This window comes from Chlorocebus sabaeus, chromosome 8 (genome assembly GCF_047675955.1).
Source record: "Chlorocebus sabaeus isolate Y175 chromosome 8, mChlSab1.0.hap1, whole genome shotgun sequence".
Classification (NCBI taxonomy): domain Eukaryota; kingdom Metazoa; phylum Chordata; class Mammalia; order Primates; family Cercopithecidae; genus Chlorocebus; species Chlorocebus sabaeus.
Genome location: NC_132911.1, coordinates 85,675,458 through 85,688,081, shown reverse-complemented (window position 1 = coordinate 85,688,081; position 12,624 = coordinate 85,675,458). Strand labels below are relative to the sequence as shown.

Here is a 12,624-nt window from a genome sequence, read left to right as displayed (position 1 = left end):
AACCCTTTCTCCTACTACAAATCTCATACCAATGAAAAGTTTCTGACTGAGATATATTAGAAATTAGGAACTATAAACCTTAAATATAGAGCACGTCTTCGTTTTAAAGATTTGCACTCCAGCTTGCCACAGCAGCTGAATCTTATATGTAACCTCCATATTTCTGGAGGTCTCATCAATATTAAATGTCACATGGAGGGTAAATAGCAATCTAGAAGAAGACCAACACACAACAGTGATATATAGGATTATATAATGCTAAAGCAGATGCCTGAGAAAGCAGTAAAAAGGAATGAGATTTCAGAAAGTAAATAAGAGATATTATAAGGGCATTTGGAAGTTCAATATTGCTACAAGCAAGCTAGGAACTTTGGACTGAATTTCGTGTTTAAAAAAGGTGATTGATTAATACTACAAAGTATAAAAGAGGAGAAAAATAGGCTGGATGATCAGTGTCCTCTCTCTTCTCCAGAGAGATAGCAAATGGGCAAAGGAAATTAAGGTTATTTTCCAGCAGAAATGATGCTCCTCATTCTAAAGAGCTTGAGGTTGTTTTTGAAGATGAGGCATTTCTCCCTACCAGGATATCATGCAAGAGAATATGAAAAAAGGTAAATCTGAGACGGGAAGTTCATGATCTAAAAGTGCCTTGAGTTGTCAAAAAAGGAAGATATGCTTGCATAATAGACTTATTTTAAAAACTCACTGAAATTCTCATCTCTTATAATTAATTGCTTCAGAAGTCAATTGCTGGGCAAGAGAAATTAACATGTTCGACGAACATACCAATACATTAATTAAAATCTATTTGATATTCTTTGTAAAAACCCAATTAATTGTTTGATACCAGTCAGAATACATAACTAATTGAATAAATGAGCTTTTTATTTGCTGCTAGTGTTATTAATAACCCCACAAATTGGTAAATTTTGTGGGCCTGTTATCATCTAGAATATTTTTCAAGTATAAATATGAAACCAGAAAATTTTAACAGAAAAAACCCAGAAATAGCTGATTATGCTTAATTTTACAAAGTAGATGTGTGTACCTACAGATGTAATTTATTATATATAATATGTATATATTTAATATGGTTCTATTATCTACTTGTAAAAATGTATTCCTTAGTCATATGATGCAGCAATATTTCATAGTACTGTGCCTGTGGCTTGCAGGTGCTCTACCATCTGAAGTTCTAGAACCAGAAAACTGTATTCCTTTAGCCCCTTTCAGGTCTCACTGTCTGTGTTTCTATGACTATTCCTTTGAGACCCTAAGGTCAAAAAATCTTTAAAAATATATAGTTCCTCAAGTTGACTGTTAGTATTTGAAATTCTTTAGAATAGATTCACCTTGAAATTGATGATGAACTATACTATTCTTTAATGTTTTCAAATACAAGTAACACCAACAAATCAATATAGTTTTCATAAATAAACATTTTCAAACTGCTCACAAAATAATAAAGCATAGGCTCTTATATATGGGGTCTTTGAAATACTTGCAAATTAGTTAACCACGATCATAATTTTTTTCTACAGTTAACACAGTAGAAGTTTTGAGTTACAGTAATATCTTTGTTCAAACTCCAAGGTTATATTTGCTTTCACTTTATACATATTAAATATAGGGAAAGAAATGATAATGTAAATAGCACTGCTAAGCAAGCAAGGCCTGTTGAACAACGTTACCACTACAGCAAATGAGACGCGCTCAGTATGACTATGTAGCATATAACACCATGTGATAGAACCAAAAAGATTCACTAAGACTTCATATTTAAATAAAGAATAAAATGTCCAAAGTGCTTGTTAAATATTTAGTTGCATAATTTTACTCCTCCAAATTTCCATCTAGGCTAAACATACACATGTAAACTTTATTTCATTTAAGCGAGATAGTTGAAATTGAATTTTAATTTTTAAATCAAGAGTTTAACTTTTAATGCAAGGCTTCCCAACTGTTAACAGAAAATGACCTACTTTTCCTTGCCTGTAATTTTAAAATTACCATTCTCATTTGCTTGCTTTTTGGGGGCTTGTCTTGTTTTGCAAGTAGTGATTACAGTGTTGGTATTTTAAGTCACTAGATTCGTACATTGGGGAAGAGATGATGGAGGCTGTGCAGAGCAATAGTAGTGGGGCCTTCTAGCTACCTGGAAATTCCTACAAATTAGAAATACCTGAAAAAAGGGCTTAGCAGTGGTTAGAAGAGCCATTGGTCTAGGTATAATAGCTCTTACTGCTTTAAACCATGATCTTAGAAGCTTTGGATAGGGTCCTAAATATTTCCAACAAGCAATTCCCTATCAGTACCAGCTGCTTGAAGTAAAGAATCAAAATGTCTAGTACAGGAAAAGTCAATTATTCAAAGAGTGGCATACTGTGTGTTTCATATTTAATCCAGACTTTTGTTTGTTTGGGTTTTTTAATTTTATTTTTTCTTCTTCTGCAAACTTTTAAACTAACTGTGTATTTGTTAAAACTTCTATCAAATGGCTGGGCGCAGTGGCTCACGCCTGTAATCCCAGCACTTTGGGAGGCTGAGGCGGGCAGATCATGAGGTCAGGAGATCGAGAACATCCTGGCTAACACGGTGAAACCCCATCTGTACTAAAAATACAAAAAATTAGCCAGGTGTGGCGGTGGGCGCCTGTAGTCCCAGCTACTCAGGAGGCTGAGGCAGGAGAATGGCGTGAACCCAGGAGGCAGAGCTTGCAGTGAGCTGAGATCACGCCACTGCACTCCAGCCTGGGTGACAGAGCGAGACTCCGCCTCAAAAAAACAAAACAAAACAAAAAACGAAACTAGTTAAGTTTACTAAAACAGATTGAGAATGTGCCATTTAAAAATAAATTAACATCATCTGTATATTTTAAGTTTTGTGATAATTTTATTCCTTAAAAGTACAAATAGATTCACATGTACTTAGGCATAGTACAAAAAATGAATGCCAAAATAGATAATTCTTACCCATTCCAAAGCTGACCCCCAAAGCCAAACCTTATCATTTTTATTTAACTGAGTATTAGATCCCTTGTCTTATTTATCACTGGTTAGAGTATCTGGTACTTTGCTGTTATCTTAAAAAATCACCTGAAATAAGTAGTCCTAAATACCGAGAAATAAACTAGTTGTACTAAGCACATGTCTAGGTAAGCTCATAGTACTCTCTTGCCATAATTCCTTGAAACTGTGTAAATCCCATTACTTTGGCATAATCATGGTGTTAGTAATACCTTTTCTAACTTATTCTACTTTATTTTGGCTGACTCAACAAACTGCAAAATAGTATAAATGAAGGGAATTTTATTATTTGCTTGATGTAAATATTTCCCCAAATGTAGTGCTTTTCATCCTTGTGGAATTTAAATGAGTAATAATAATAAATGTTTAAATATTTACAATACTGCTCCAAATTCATGAAAAAAACTAGATGTAATGTTATATAACATAAGAAACAGTAGCAATTGCTCTTCTAGAAGTTGCTACAATCCATCAGCAAACTGTGTCACACACACTAAAAGCAAAATTCTAGAACAAAAATACTCCAGTTTCTGAGGAGTTAGAAGATGATGATTACTCTAAGCCAATATGAGTTCACAGCTATGAAAAATACCAAAATAATTTCATAGGCTTCTTTTCTTTTGGTTGCTGGATACTGACTCAAGGAAAAACTGTAGACCATCCACTAGCCTCCAAACATTACACACTTCAAAATCACTCAGTCTTTGAATACCAAGATCCTGAACCTTATTCCAGATCCCTCCAGAGAGAATCTCCTGGTGTGGCATTTTTTAAAAGCTCTCCAGAGAATCTGATGAAGGTAACATACTCTCAGTTCAGAAGCCAACATTTGTGAACCCCAGGTGCGTAAATATAGTTCAGTTTTAGGAATATTATTCACAAAGAATATTGAGGGCATTGCTGAATAAAAGAGAAAAAGCTGGAGAAATAAGATGATAAGGACTAGAAATGTGGGTCAGGTGTATTTATAGCTAGATGAACACCTGAATTCATTGAGTGTTGATCTGTCGAACTGGGATTACGCCTTAGCTCTGGGGGTTCCCAAACCCTGGTTCGTGTCCTGTTGGGAACTGGGCTGCAAAGCAGGAAATGAGCGGCAGGCCAGCAAGCCTTAGGGCCTGAGCTCCACGTTCTGTTACAAGAGCAGCGGCATTACATTCTCAAAGGAGCAGAACCCTATTGTGAACTGTGCATGCAAGCATCTAGGTTGTGCACTTCTTATGATAATCCAATACCTGACGATCTGAGGTGGAACAGTTTAATTCCAAAACCATCCCCTCTACCCCCAAACAGCCATGGACGAATTGTCTTCCATGAAACTGGTACCTGGTGCCAAAAGGGTTGGGGACTGCCACCTTAGCTAATGAAACACGGTTGCTATCATGCAAAGGCCATCCTGAAATGCAGTCTCTGGTGGCATGCCAAGGTTCTGTCCTTGGTTCTGTTTTATTCAATGTTTTAACAACAACTTCCACAACAACAATAGAGGCTGCAGATCAAATTTGTGGCTAACTTAACTCAAAGAAATAGCTTGCATATAAGACAATAAAATTGGAATTAAAATCCTAATTCTAAAACAACTAAAAATAAGAGGATATTTAATAGAAATAAATGTCAAATACTAAATGCAGCTGAACATATTGATTTCCATGGAAGAGTAATTTGGCTGGGAGTTTTAACTCTTTCCACATCCAATGGGAAAAAAGCGAGTGAAATGAGTATCTGAAAAATCATATTCAAATTGAAACTGTATTAACAGAACAAAAGAAATAACAAGCCCAGGCCACTCTGTGCTGGCCAGTACCTAAGTGTGCAAGTGCAGTGTTGGTCTATATTGGATCCTTGCAACATCTCAGAGAAGAGAGGGAGGAGGTGGGGAAGCTCAAAGTTTAAAACAACAGCTTAAGTGAAGAGGGTCCCCAGGGCTAGGTGCCCATGTCTCAGGTTTCCCCACTGTGGGGTGAAAGCCCAAGTGGAGCCTCTGGTAAGGGAGGGAAATTAGGGATGAAGGTTGAGGGGAGGATCATGTTTCCACTGATCTATCTTTTCCAGGAGAGGGGTAGTTGATTGGGGAGTAAGATCTGGCCTAGGTATTGGTTGTTAATGCGCCAGGGATAAGAGTTTTTTTCATTCGTTGGTTTTTGTTTTGTTTTGTTTTGTTTCCCCAGGCCATAGAATACTGAGTATGGTACAAAATAATCAGACAATCAAAGGCACACAAAACAAGGTATTTTAATGCCTGGTTCTAATTTGAATACTGGATAAGTCTGAGACAGCGTAAAAACCGTCTCTACTAAAAATACAAAAAAAAAAAAAGAAATAGCTGGGCATGGTGGCATGCACCTGTAGTCCCAGCTACTCAGGAGGCTGAGACAGGAGAATCACTTGAACCCAAGAGGCAGAGGTTGCAGTGAGCCAAGATCATGCCACTGTACTCCAGCCTGGTGATAGAACAAGACTCCATCTCAAAAAGAAAAAAAAAAGAGTAAGCAGAGGGAAAGGTGGAAAGATATTTCATCCAATTATCTGAGTGATGATGGAGGAAGGGAGAAACAACACAAATGGGTGAGGAAGAAAACAGAATAAATAGAGAGTAATCCCTTCCAGTTTAACAGCTCATTGAATAATACTTCATAGATTCTCAAACTGGGGAGCAGTCATTGAGTTAATTGTTCAAAGTCCAGATTTCTGGACCCTATAATTAACCTACTAAATTAGAATCTTTAGTGAACACTTATGAGTGAAATATAGAAGGAATTCCGATGCAGGTGATCTGAGTACCACATTTTGAGAGACTGTCTTAAGAATGGAGGTTACTAGGTGAGTTATATCTCCCAAGGGAACTTCCATCAATCTCTTGCAGTCTATGGCTGTGTTGTTTAACATGAGCCATGGTTTTGTTATCACTAGTTTGACATTCAACTAACTAGCTGACTCTCTTTACACAGATGTCCTTCTGATCTGCAGTGTCTGAAGACTGCAGAGTTGAGTTCTATGACAACTATAATAAAAAGCAAAATTAAGAGACTGAGGAGGTTCTTCCCACGAGCTAAAAGTAGGATTGTGCACACTCCTTCTCTCCAAGGAAGATCAAGTCCACATCACGATTCTGAAAGCAAATTCATCCTTACCAATACAGCCCAGGCTTCAAAGTGAGAGAGCTTATTCAATAGAGGACTCTGTCCTGGAGACTCACTTCACCAAATGGACACCTGATGAAGAGGTAGAACAGCCTCCGAACCCAATTTTCACTGGAATTGTGTGTAATGACACTGAGTAGGGGTTTTGGCCAAATTTGCTTTCTCTCCATCTCAACCCTTAATCCTAATCAGCCCACAAATAACCCCAGACTAGATCCACTCATTTTCACATATTTACATATTTGGAGTTGCTGCTAAGCCTGGGATAAGGCAAGCAACAGAGCTAGGACTAGGATGAGAGGGAAAAAGAGGCATGTAGGGTGCAAACTGCAAGGAGGCACTCACTCTCAGGGTCACACAGTTGTGTCCTAGGCATCTCACCTGCCTCATCCTTGACGTGCCCCTAGTGAGAAAACCTCAGCATGGTAAGGGGTCACTGAGGAGGGTGGAAAAGGTAGGCAAGGAACAGGAGACTTGAAGAATTGATTGCTGTCATCAAATATGTGAAAGGCCTTCACAGGACAGATGAAGTAGATTTATGTGATGGTATTCCAGAAGACAAAATTTGACCAAAAACTGGGCCAAGTACAGCTTTTTAAAATGTAATTAGTTTATACCAAGAGCTAATGTTTATAAAGCACTGCACTAAATGCTTTACCCAATAATGTCATTCATCCCCACAACTCCAAGGATTTATGTCATCGTTGCCATTATGCAGATAAGGAAACAGGATTAGACAAGCGAAATTATTGATCTAGGGTCATTGAGCTACTAAGGGGCCGGCGGGGATGGAAATCAAACGTAGGACTTTATTTGGCTGTCTGCTTTGAAGCCCAGGCTCTTAACTACAACACCAAGATACTTTCTATTAAATGTGCAAAAAAATAGATAGGGATATTATATTTAAGCAAAAAATAAATAAATAAATAAAGTTGGAATAGTGACCTGTAAGGTGTGTATTGCCAGATCAGTGTGGCAGGAGAGTTCTACAGTGTGCTGAGATATTGATACCCTTTAGACCCTGAGGTCAGAAGCACTGGTATAGCAACAGATCTTGTTTTTCCACCTCATTAACATTCCTATGGATTTAGGCTCCCCATCCTTAACCCTGGCCCACAGGTCATAATCAGGTGGGGGCCCTTTAAAAAAAAATAGATGCCTGATCCCCACTCCAGTCAATTATATCAGAATAAATGGGGGTGGGCCCCATGCATCCAGGTGACTTTAAGATACAGTGCTCAGAAGAAGTAGAACAAAAATTAAATAATATATTAAAAGTTTGCTTTTCCACAAAGTAGATTGCTACCTATAAAGCAAGAATTATAGCATAGTAATCTAAATAAACTGCATTCAAGAATCTCTGGCCTCCTAGAGTTTTTAACCAAATTATAACTCAAGCTCCAACTGTTACTCTTTTGGATCGATAGAGCCTTGGATAGTAAGTGTTGCAAAATCAATTTGTTCATGTTTACTCACGTTCTTTTTGGTGGATGATGATGATGATAACTGCCAAATAAATTCGAAGGGAGGAGAATTAGCTACCCATGTACTACCTTGCTATGAGTTGTAATGAAAGCAAATTTCAGACTAAATTCTGCATATACATTATTAAACAAACATACACGGGCAAGCATATAACAATAATTTGCCAACCTGTCCCATGAGCTCAATGAAGTCCCAACTCTAGGTACTTTTAGGTGCTCCCATTCACCCTGCATGAAAGGCTCACTGAGGAAGACAGCAACGTTCCCTGGTAGGTGCTGTGCCCTGTTAGAGGTGCACTCCATCAGAAACCCACCTAAAGACTGAACACTGCACTGATTTGAGATCTAGTTTCAGACACCATTCTAGTGTTAAGTTAATTATACACCTAGTAGATTCACGTCCGGTTCATACCTGGGGGTGGGGTGGCGAGGGTATTGGAAGTGTCTCTAAACTGTTTTAGCAATCCACATATTTAAAATACCTAGAATTTCACCAGTGAGGCCAGGCCCAGTGGCTCTTGTCAGCAATTTGGGAGGCTGAGGCAGGAGAATCATTTGAGCCCAGGAGTATAAGACCAGCCTGGGCAACATAAGAAGACCTCACCTACACACAAAAAAATTAAATAGCTGGGTGTGGTAGTGCATGCCTGTGGTGCTAGCTACTCAGAAAGCTGAAGTGGAAGGATCAATTGGGTCCCGGAGGTCAAGGCTGCAGTGAGCCCTGATCACACTGCTGCAACCCACCCTAAGTGACAAAGCGAGACTCTGTCTCAAAAAAAATTCACCAGTGAGATCCCATTTCTAACATTTATCTATTTACTTATTATTTATTTATTTATTTATTTACTGAGACATAGTCTGACTCTGTCGCCCAGGCTGGAGTGCAATGGTGCTATCTCTGCTCACTGCAACCTCCACCTCCCAGGTTCAAGCAATTCTTTTGCCTCAGCCTCTCAAGTAGCTGGGATTACAGACATGCGCGACCACATCCGGCTAATTTTGTACTTTTAGTAGAGATGGGGTTTCACCATGTTGGCCAGCCTGGTCTCAAACTCCTGACCTCAAGTAATGTGCCCACCTCAGCCCCTCAGAGTGCTGAGATTACAGGAATGAGCCACCATGTCCCGCCCCATTTCTAACATTTATTATGCTAATTAAAAGTTTTTCATTTTACCAGTCAAACTCATTTTGACATTTAGAATGCTGTCAAAGCTTCTGTTGTTGTAGAGAAATTGATCTTTGAAGAATCTGAAGTGGCTAGGAGTGTGGCCTTTTCTGGTATAATGCTAGCTGGCCATTCAGAGAATATATTAGCTGACCAGCTATCTCTAGTAACAAAACTTCAATTGCACATAAATTATGTCACCCTGATTATCATTTAAATTACAGCCATTCTAACAACGGCATTGTGTCACACAGGGACCATTTAGTACTAAGTATATCAGGTTTTATTTTACTATTTTATATCACTTGGTGGCTAATAGAAGACAGTAACTGTGTATGCAAAGTTATGAAGTATATGAAGTTATCCGGTTTATTTGGAAGGTGCTGATACTGAGCGTGTTACCAATGCATGGGCCTAAGATTGAATTCTTTCCATAGCTTAGATTACAGATGACCTCATGCTAATCAGCCTCGTCTTACTCCTAGAGTCACTCAAGAAGCTCTGGGAGTTTCCAGACACTAACACCAGTGAAGCTTCCAAGGACAAAGTTAATGACTTTTCTATTAAAAATTAGGGCTGGGCACAGTGGCTCACACCTGTAATCCCAGCACTTTGGGAGACAGAGGCAGGAGAATCACTTGAGGTCCAGAGTCTGAGACCAGCTTGGCCAACATGGTGAAACCCCGTCTCTATTAAAAATACAAAAATTAGCTGGGTGTGGTGGTGCACACCTGTAATCCCAGCTCCTTGGGAAGCTGAGGCAGGAGAATCACTTGAACCCAGGAGGTGGAAGCTGCAGTGACCTGAGATCGTGCCACTGTACTACAGCCTGGGCGACGGAGTAAGATCGTGTCTCAAAAAAAAAGAAAAAAAAACCCAAGTTATTTGCTCTTCATACTTGCATCTATAACTTTCTTGAGTTAAGGAAGTTAGATTGGTAGTCTTAATTAGCACTGTCTTTAAATTTTTTGTCTTTATTCATAAAGCCAAATTGAGATCATTTTTTGTGCATTGCCAATTGAAGGGTACTTCTGAAAAAAAAATCATTAAAACCCATATTATTTTGCACTCTGTCTTCGAAAGCAAATTTACATTTTTACCACTTCCTAAAAGGAAATGGTCAATTTTTCAGATTTTTAAAACCAACGTTGGCCGGGCGCTATGGCTCATGCTTGTAATCCTAGCCCTTTGAGAGGCTAAGGTAGGTGGATCACCTGAGGTCGGGAGTTCGAGACCTATCTCACCAACACGGAGAAAACCCGTCTCTACTAAAAATATAAAATTAGCTGGGTGTGGTAGCACATGCCTGTAATCCCAGCTACTCGGAAGGCTGAGGCAGGAGAATCGCTTGAACCTGGGAGGCAGAGGTTGCGGTGAGCCAAGATCGCGCCATTGCACTCCAGCCTGGGCAACAAGAGTTAAACTCTGTCTCAAAACAACCACCACCACCAATATTTGCTGAGCAACCATGGTAGACAAAGCTATACACAGATCCAAATAGATGGCAAAGGGAAGAAAACCCTTGACAGACACTAAACAAATGTCAGAGTGTGTATCAAACCGAAGAGAAAGGGCCAAGTTACAAAATGACCAACAACATTTTTAGCAAGCCATAATGACATGGTCTTTCTTTAGAAATTGCCATTGAATAACTTCCCAGAATATTTTCAGACACAAAGTAAAAGTAAAAATCAGTACTTACCTCTAAAACAGGTTATAATATGGGCAAAAGTTATACACAATAAAACAGCCTTTTTATTGTTGGTAGTAAGTGGGCATAAATACAGCTGTCACACTTTTACGGGAAGAGGCAGAGTTCTCAAGGTCAGCTCCTTGAGACATCCTTCCTTTCCTGCATTAAACAGTGGCAGCATCCTGTAGCCAAATCCTTGAGCCAAAATCTTCCCAAGGTTTCATTATGACTAAAGAAGCCCAACTTGAGGATGCAAATATTTGGGTTTGGTGGTAAGCAGAGTCCTATATTGCCACTTCCTTTTCTGGGTCTGCCATTAACCTGTATTACAAGTGCAAACCACTTCAACTTCTCACTGAGTTTTTATCTGTGCCACAGGTGCTGTTTAGTGGTATTCCTATAGAAGGAACTGTATACTGAAGCAATCAATTAAGTCTGGCAAAGAACAGGTGTTCAAGGTGCAACAGGAACATTAAGAATTATTATTAACTCAAAGTTCCTTGTGTGTGCCAAAAGTCAGTGATAGGAAATTTAATGTTTAATTCCTCTTTTTTTTTTTTAAGACTTCAACTGCCGAACATCCAGCTAAAGCTTTCCACAGCTGAGGAGCAAGGTAAACCACAATGCACTAGAATATACTTTGCTGAAGATTTACGTGAAAGTTAAAATGTGTAATTTAATATACAAACATACAGCAGAAAACTTGATAGTTAGTGCTGGAGTCAGCAAGACTGGCCTAGAAAAAGCTGAACCAGGAGCAAAATTTACAGGGGTGCAAAAACACTCAGTAATCGAGACAGATAATATTTTAATGCAATATTTTTTAAATTCAAAATTAATATTTAAAAATCCACGATGAACAAATCATCACATTATAAAAAAAATTTTAAATAAAGAAGTGCTGGACATAACAATATAAGACCTAGAGGCAAATAAAAAAAAATACCAATCCTATCTTTATTTAACATTTTGATATTTTCTTCATCATTTCTTTCTTGGCATTGGTTCTGAGTCCTTTAGGTATTGCATTAAAGTATTGTTCATCTTGATTACTGAGATTTTTAGCGGCCGCTTACATTTTGCCATAAGTGCCAGCGTCTAGCTCAGCTCACCCTAGTCAGGGCCCTAAGAGTCAGTACCAGTCCCTAGAAAAGACTGCAAGAGCAAACCCGGCCATCTGGGGACCTCAGTGGTGTGGGCCGATTGTCCCCAAGGGAAGGGCTAAAGGCAGATGGGCTCCTGCCTGTGGGCCAGATCCCAGCCTACCTCGCTTATTCTGCGTGCCGTGCTTCTTGGCCAGGGCGATTTCTCTTTGGATTCGATTTTCCAGGTACTCTTGTTTCTTGCCCAGCATCTCCTCAGTCTCCCGAAGTCGGGCCAGGGCCTCCTGGGGACTGGGAGCGGCTCGGCTCTTAGAAGAGCCGCCCCCTTTAAAGAACTTGCCCAACTTGCTCATTGCTGTGGAGTTGGGAGGGCGAGCGATCTCGGGGACTTGTCGGGAGCTCCCCGGGGCCGTGCCGAGGGGACAGGTGAGCAAAGCAGTCCTCTCGGGGACCCAGACCGGAAAGGCGGCGCTCCTGGGAATCAACAAGTCGTCCTGGACAGGTGACACACACTCCAGGGCATTTCCTGGCTGCCAACTCGGCCCCGCCCCGCGGCACAGCTGCTGGGCGGGGAGGGCACCGCTGGGACGTCGGCTGGCCGGCGCCACCCAGCCCTCTGGGAGTTGAGGGAGAGCAGAGAAAAGTTGAAAAGACCGAAAAAGACCGTGGGAAGCTGGCTTAAACCACACTAGGGACTCTCCCAGGAACGAGGAATTAGTTTGTGAACGGCTCAAAGAAAAGCAAATCGATGTCCAGGGGTCTTGTGCAGGACCTGAAAGTGTAAGTGCACAAGGCTGGATATGCAAAATACTTTATTCCATGCGTGTCTTTTGTGTGTGTGTGAGCATAGTGTTCCTGTATTCGGGCCTCTGTTCTTGTGAATAATACTCAGATCTTTTCCTCTAAGTGTATGTCATGTAGGTATGAGTGTGTGGACACAAAGGCTTCCAGGATATTTGTCTGCCGCTAGGATGCAGGTGTGTGGGCAACCTAGGAGCAGTTGCTCCTACTGG

The 12,624-nt window shown here is 40.0% G+C and overlaps 1 protein-coding gene across 1 annotated transcript in view; it reads right to left on the bottom strand.

The window, feature by feature from the left end:
• The window catches only part of CHMP4C (charged multivesicular body protein 4C), a 30,471-nt gene extending 18,327 nt beyond the window's left edge, over window positions 1–12,144 (bottom strand). The window contains exon 1 of the mRNA XM_008000978.3: window positions 11,775–12,144. Within this exon, the coding sequence (XP_007999169.1) occupies window positions 11,775–11,964 (190 nt within the window). The 5' untranslated portion in view covers window positions 11,965–12,144. The remainder of the gene's footprint in view (window positions 1–11,774) is intronic.
• Between the last annotated feature and the right edge of the window lie 480 nt (window positions 12,145–12,624).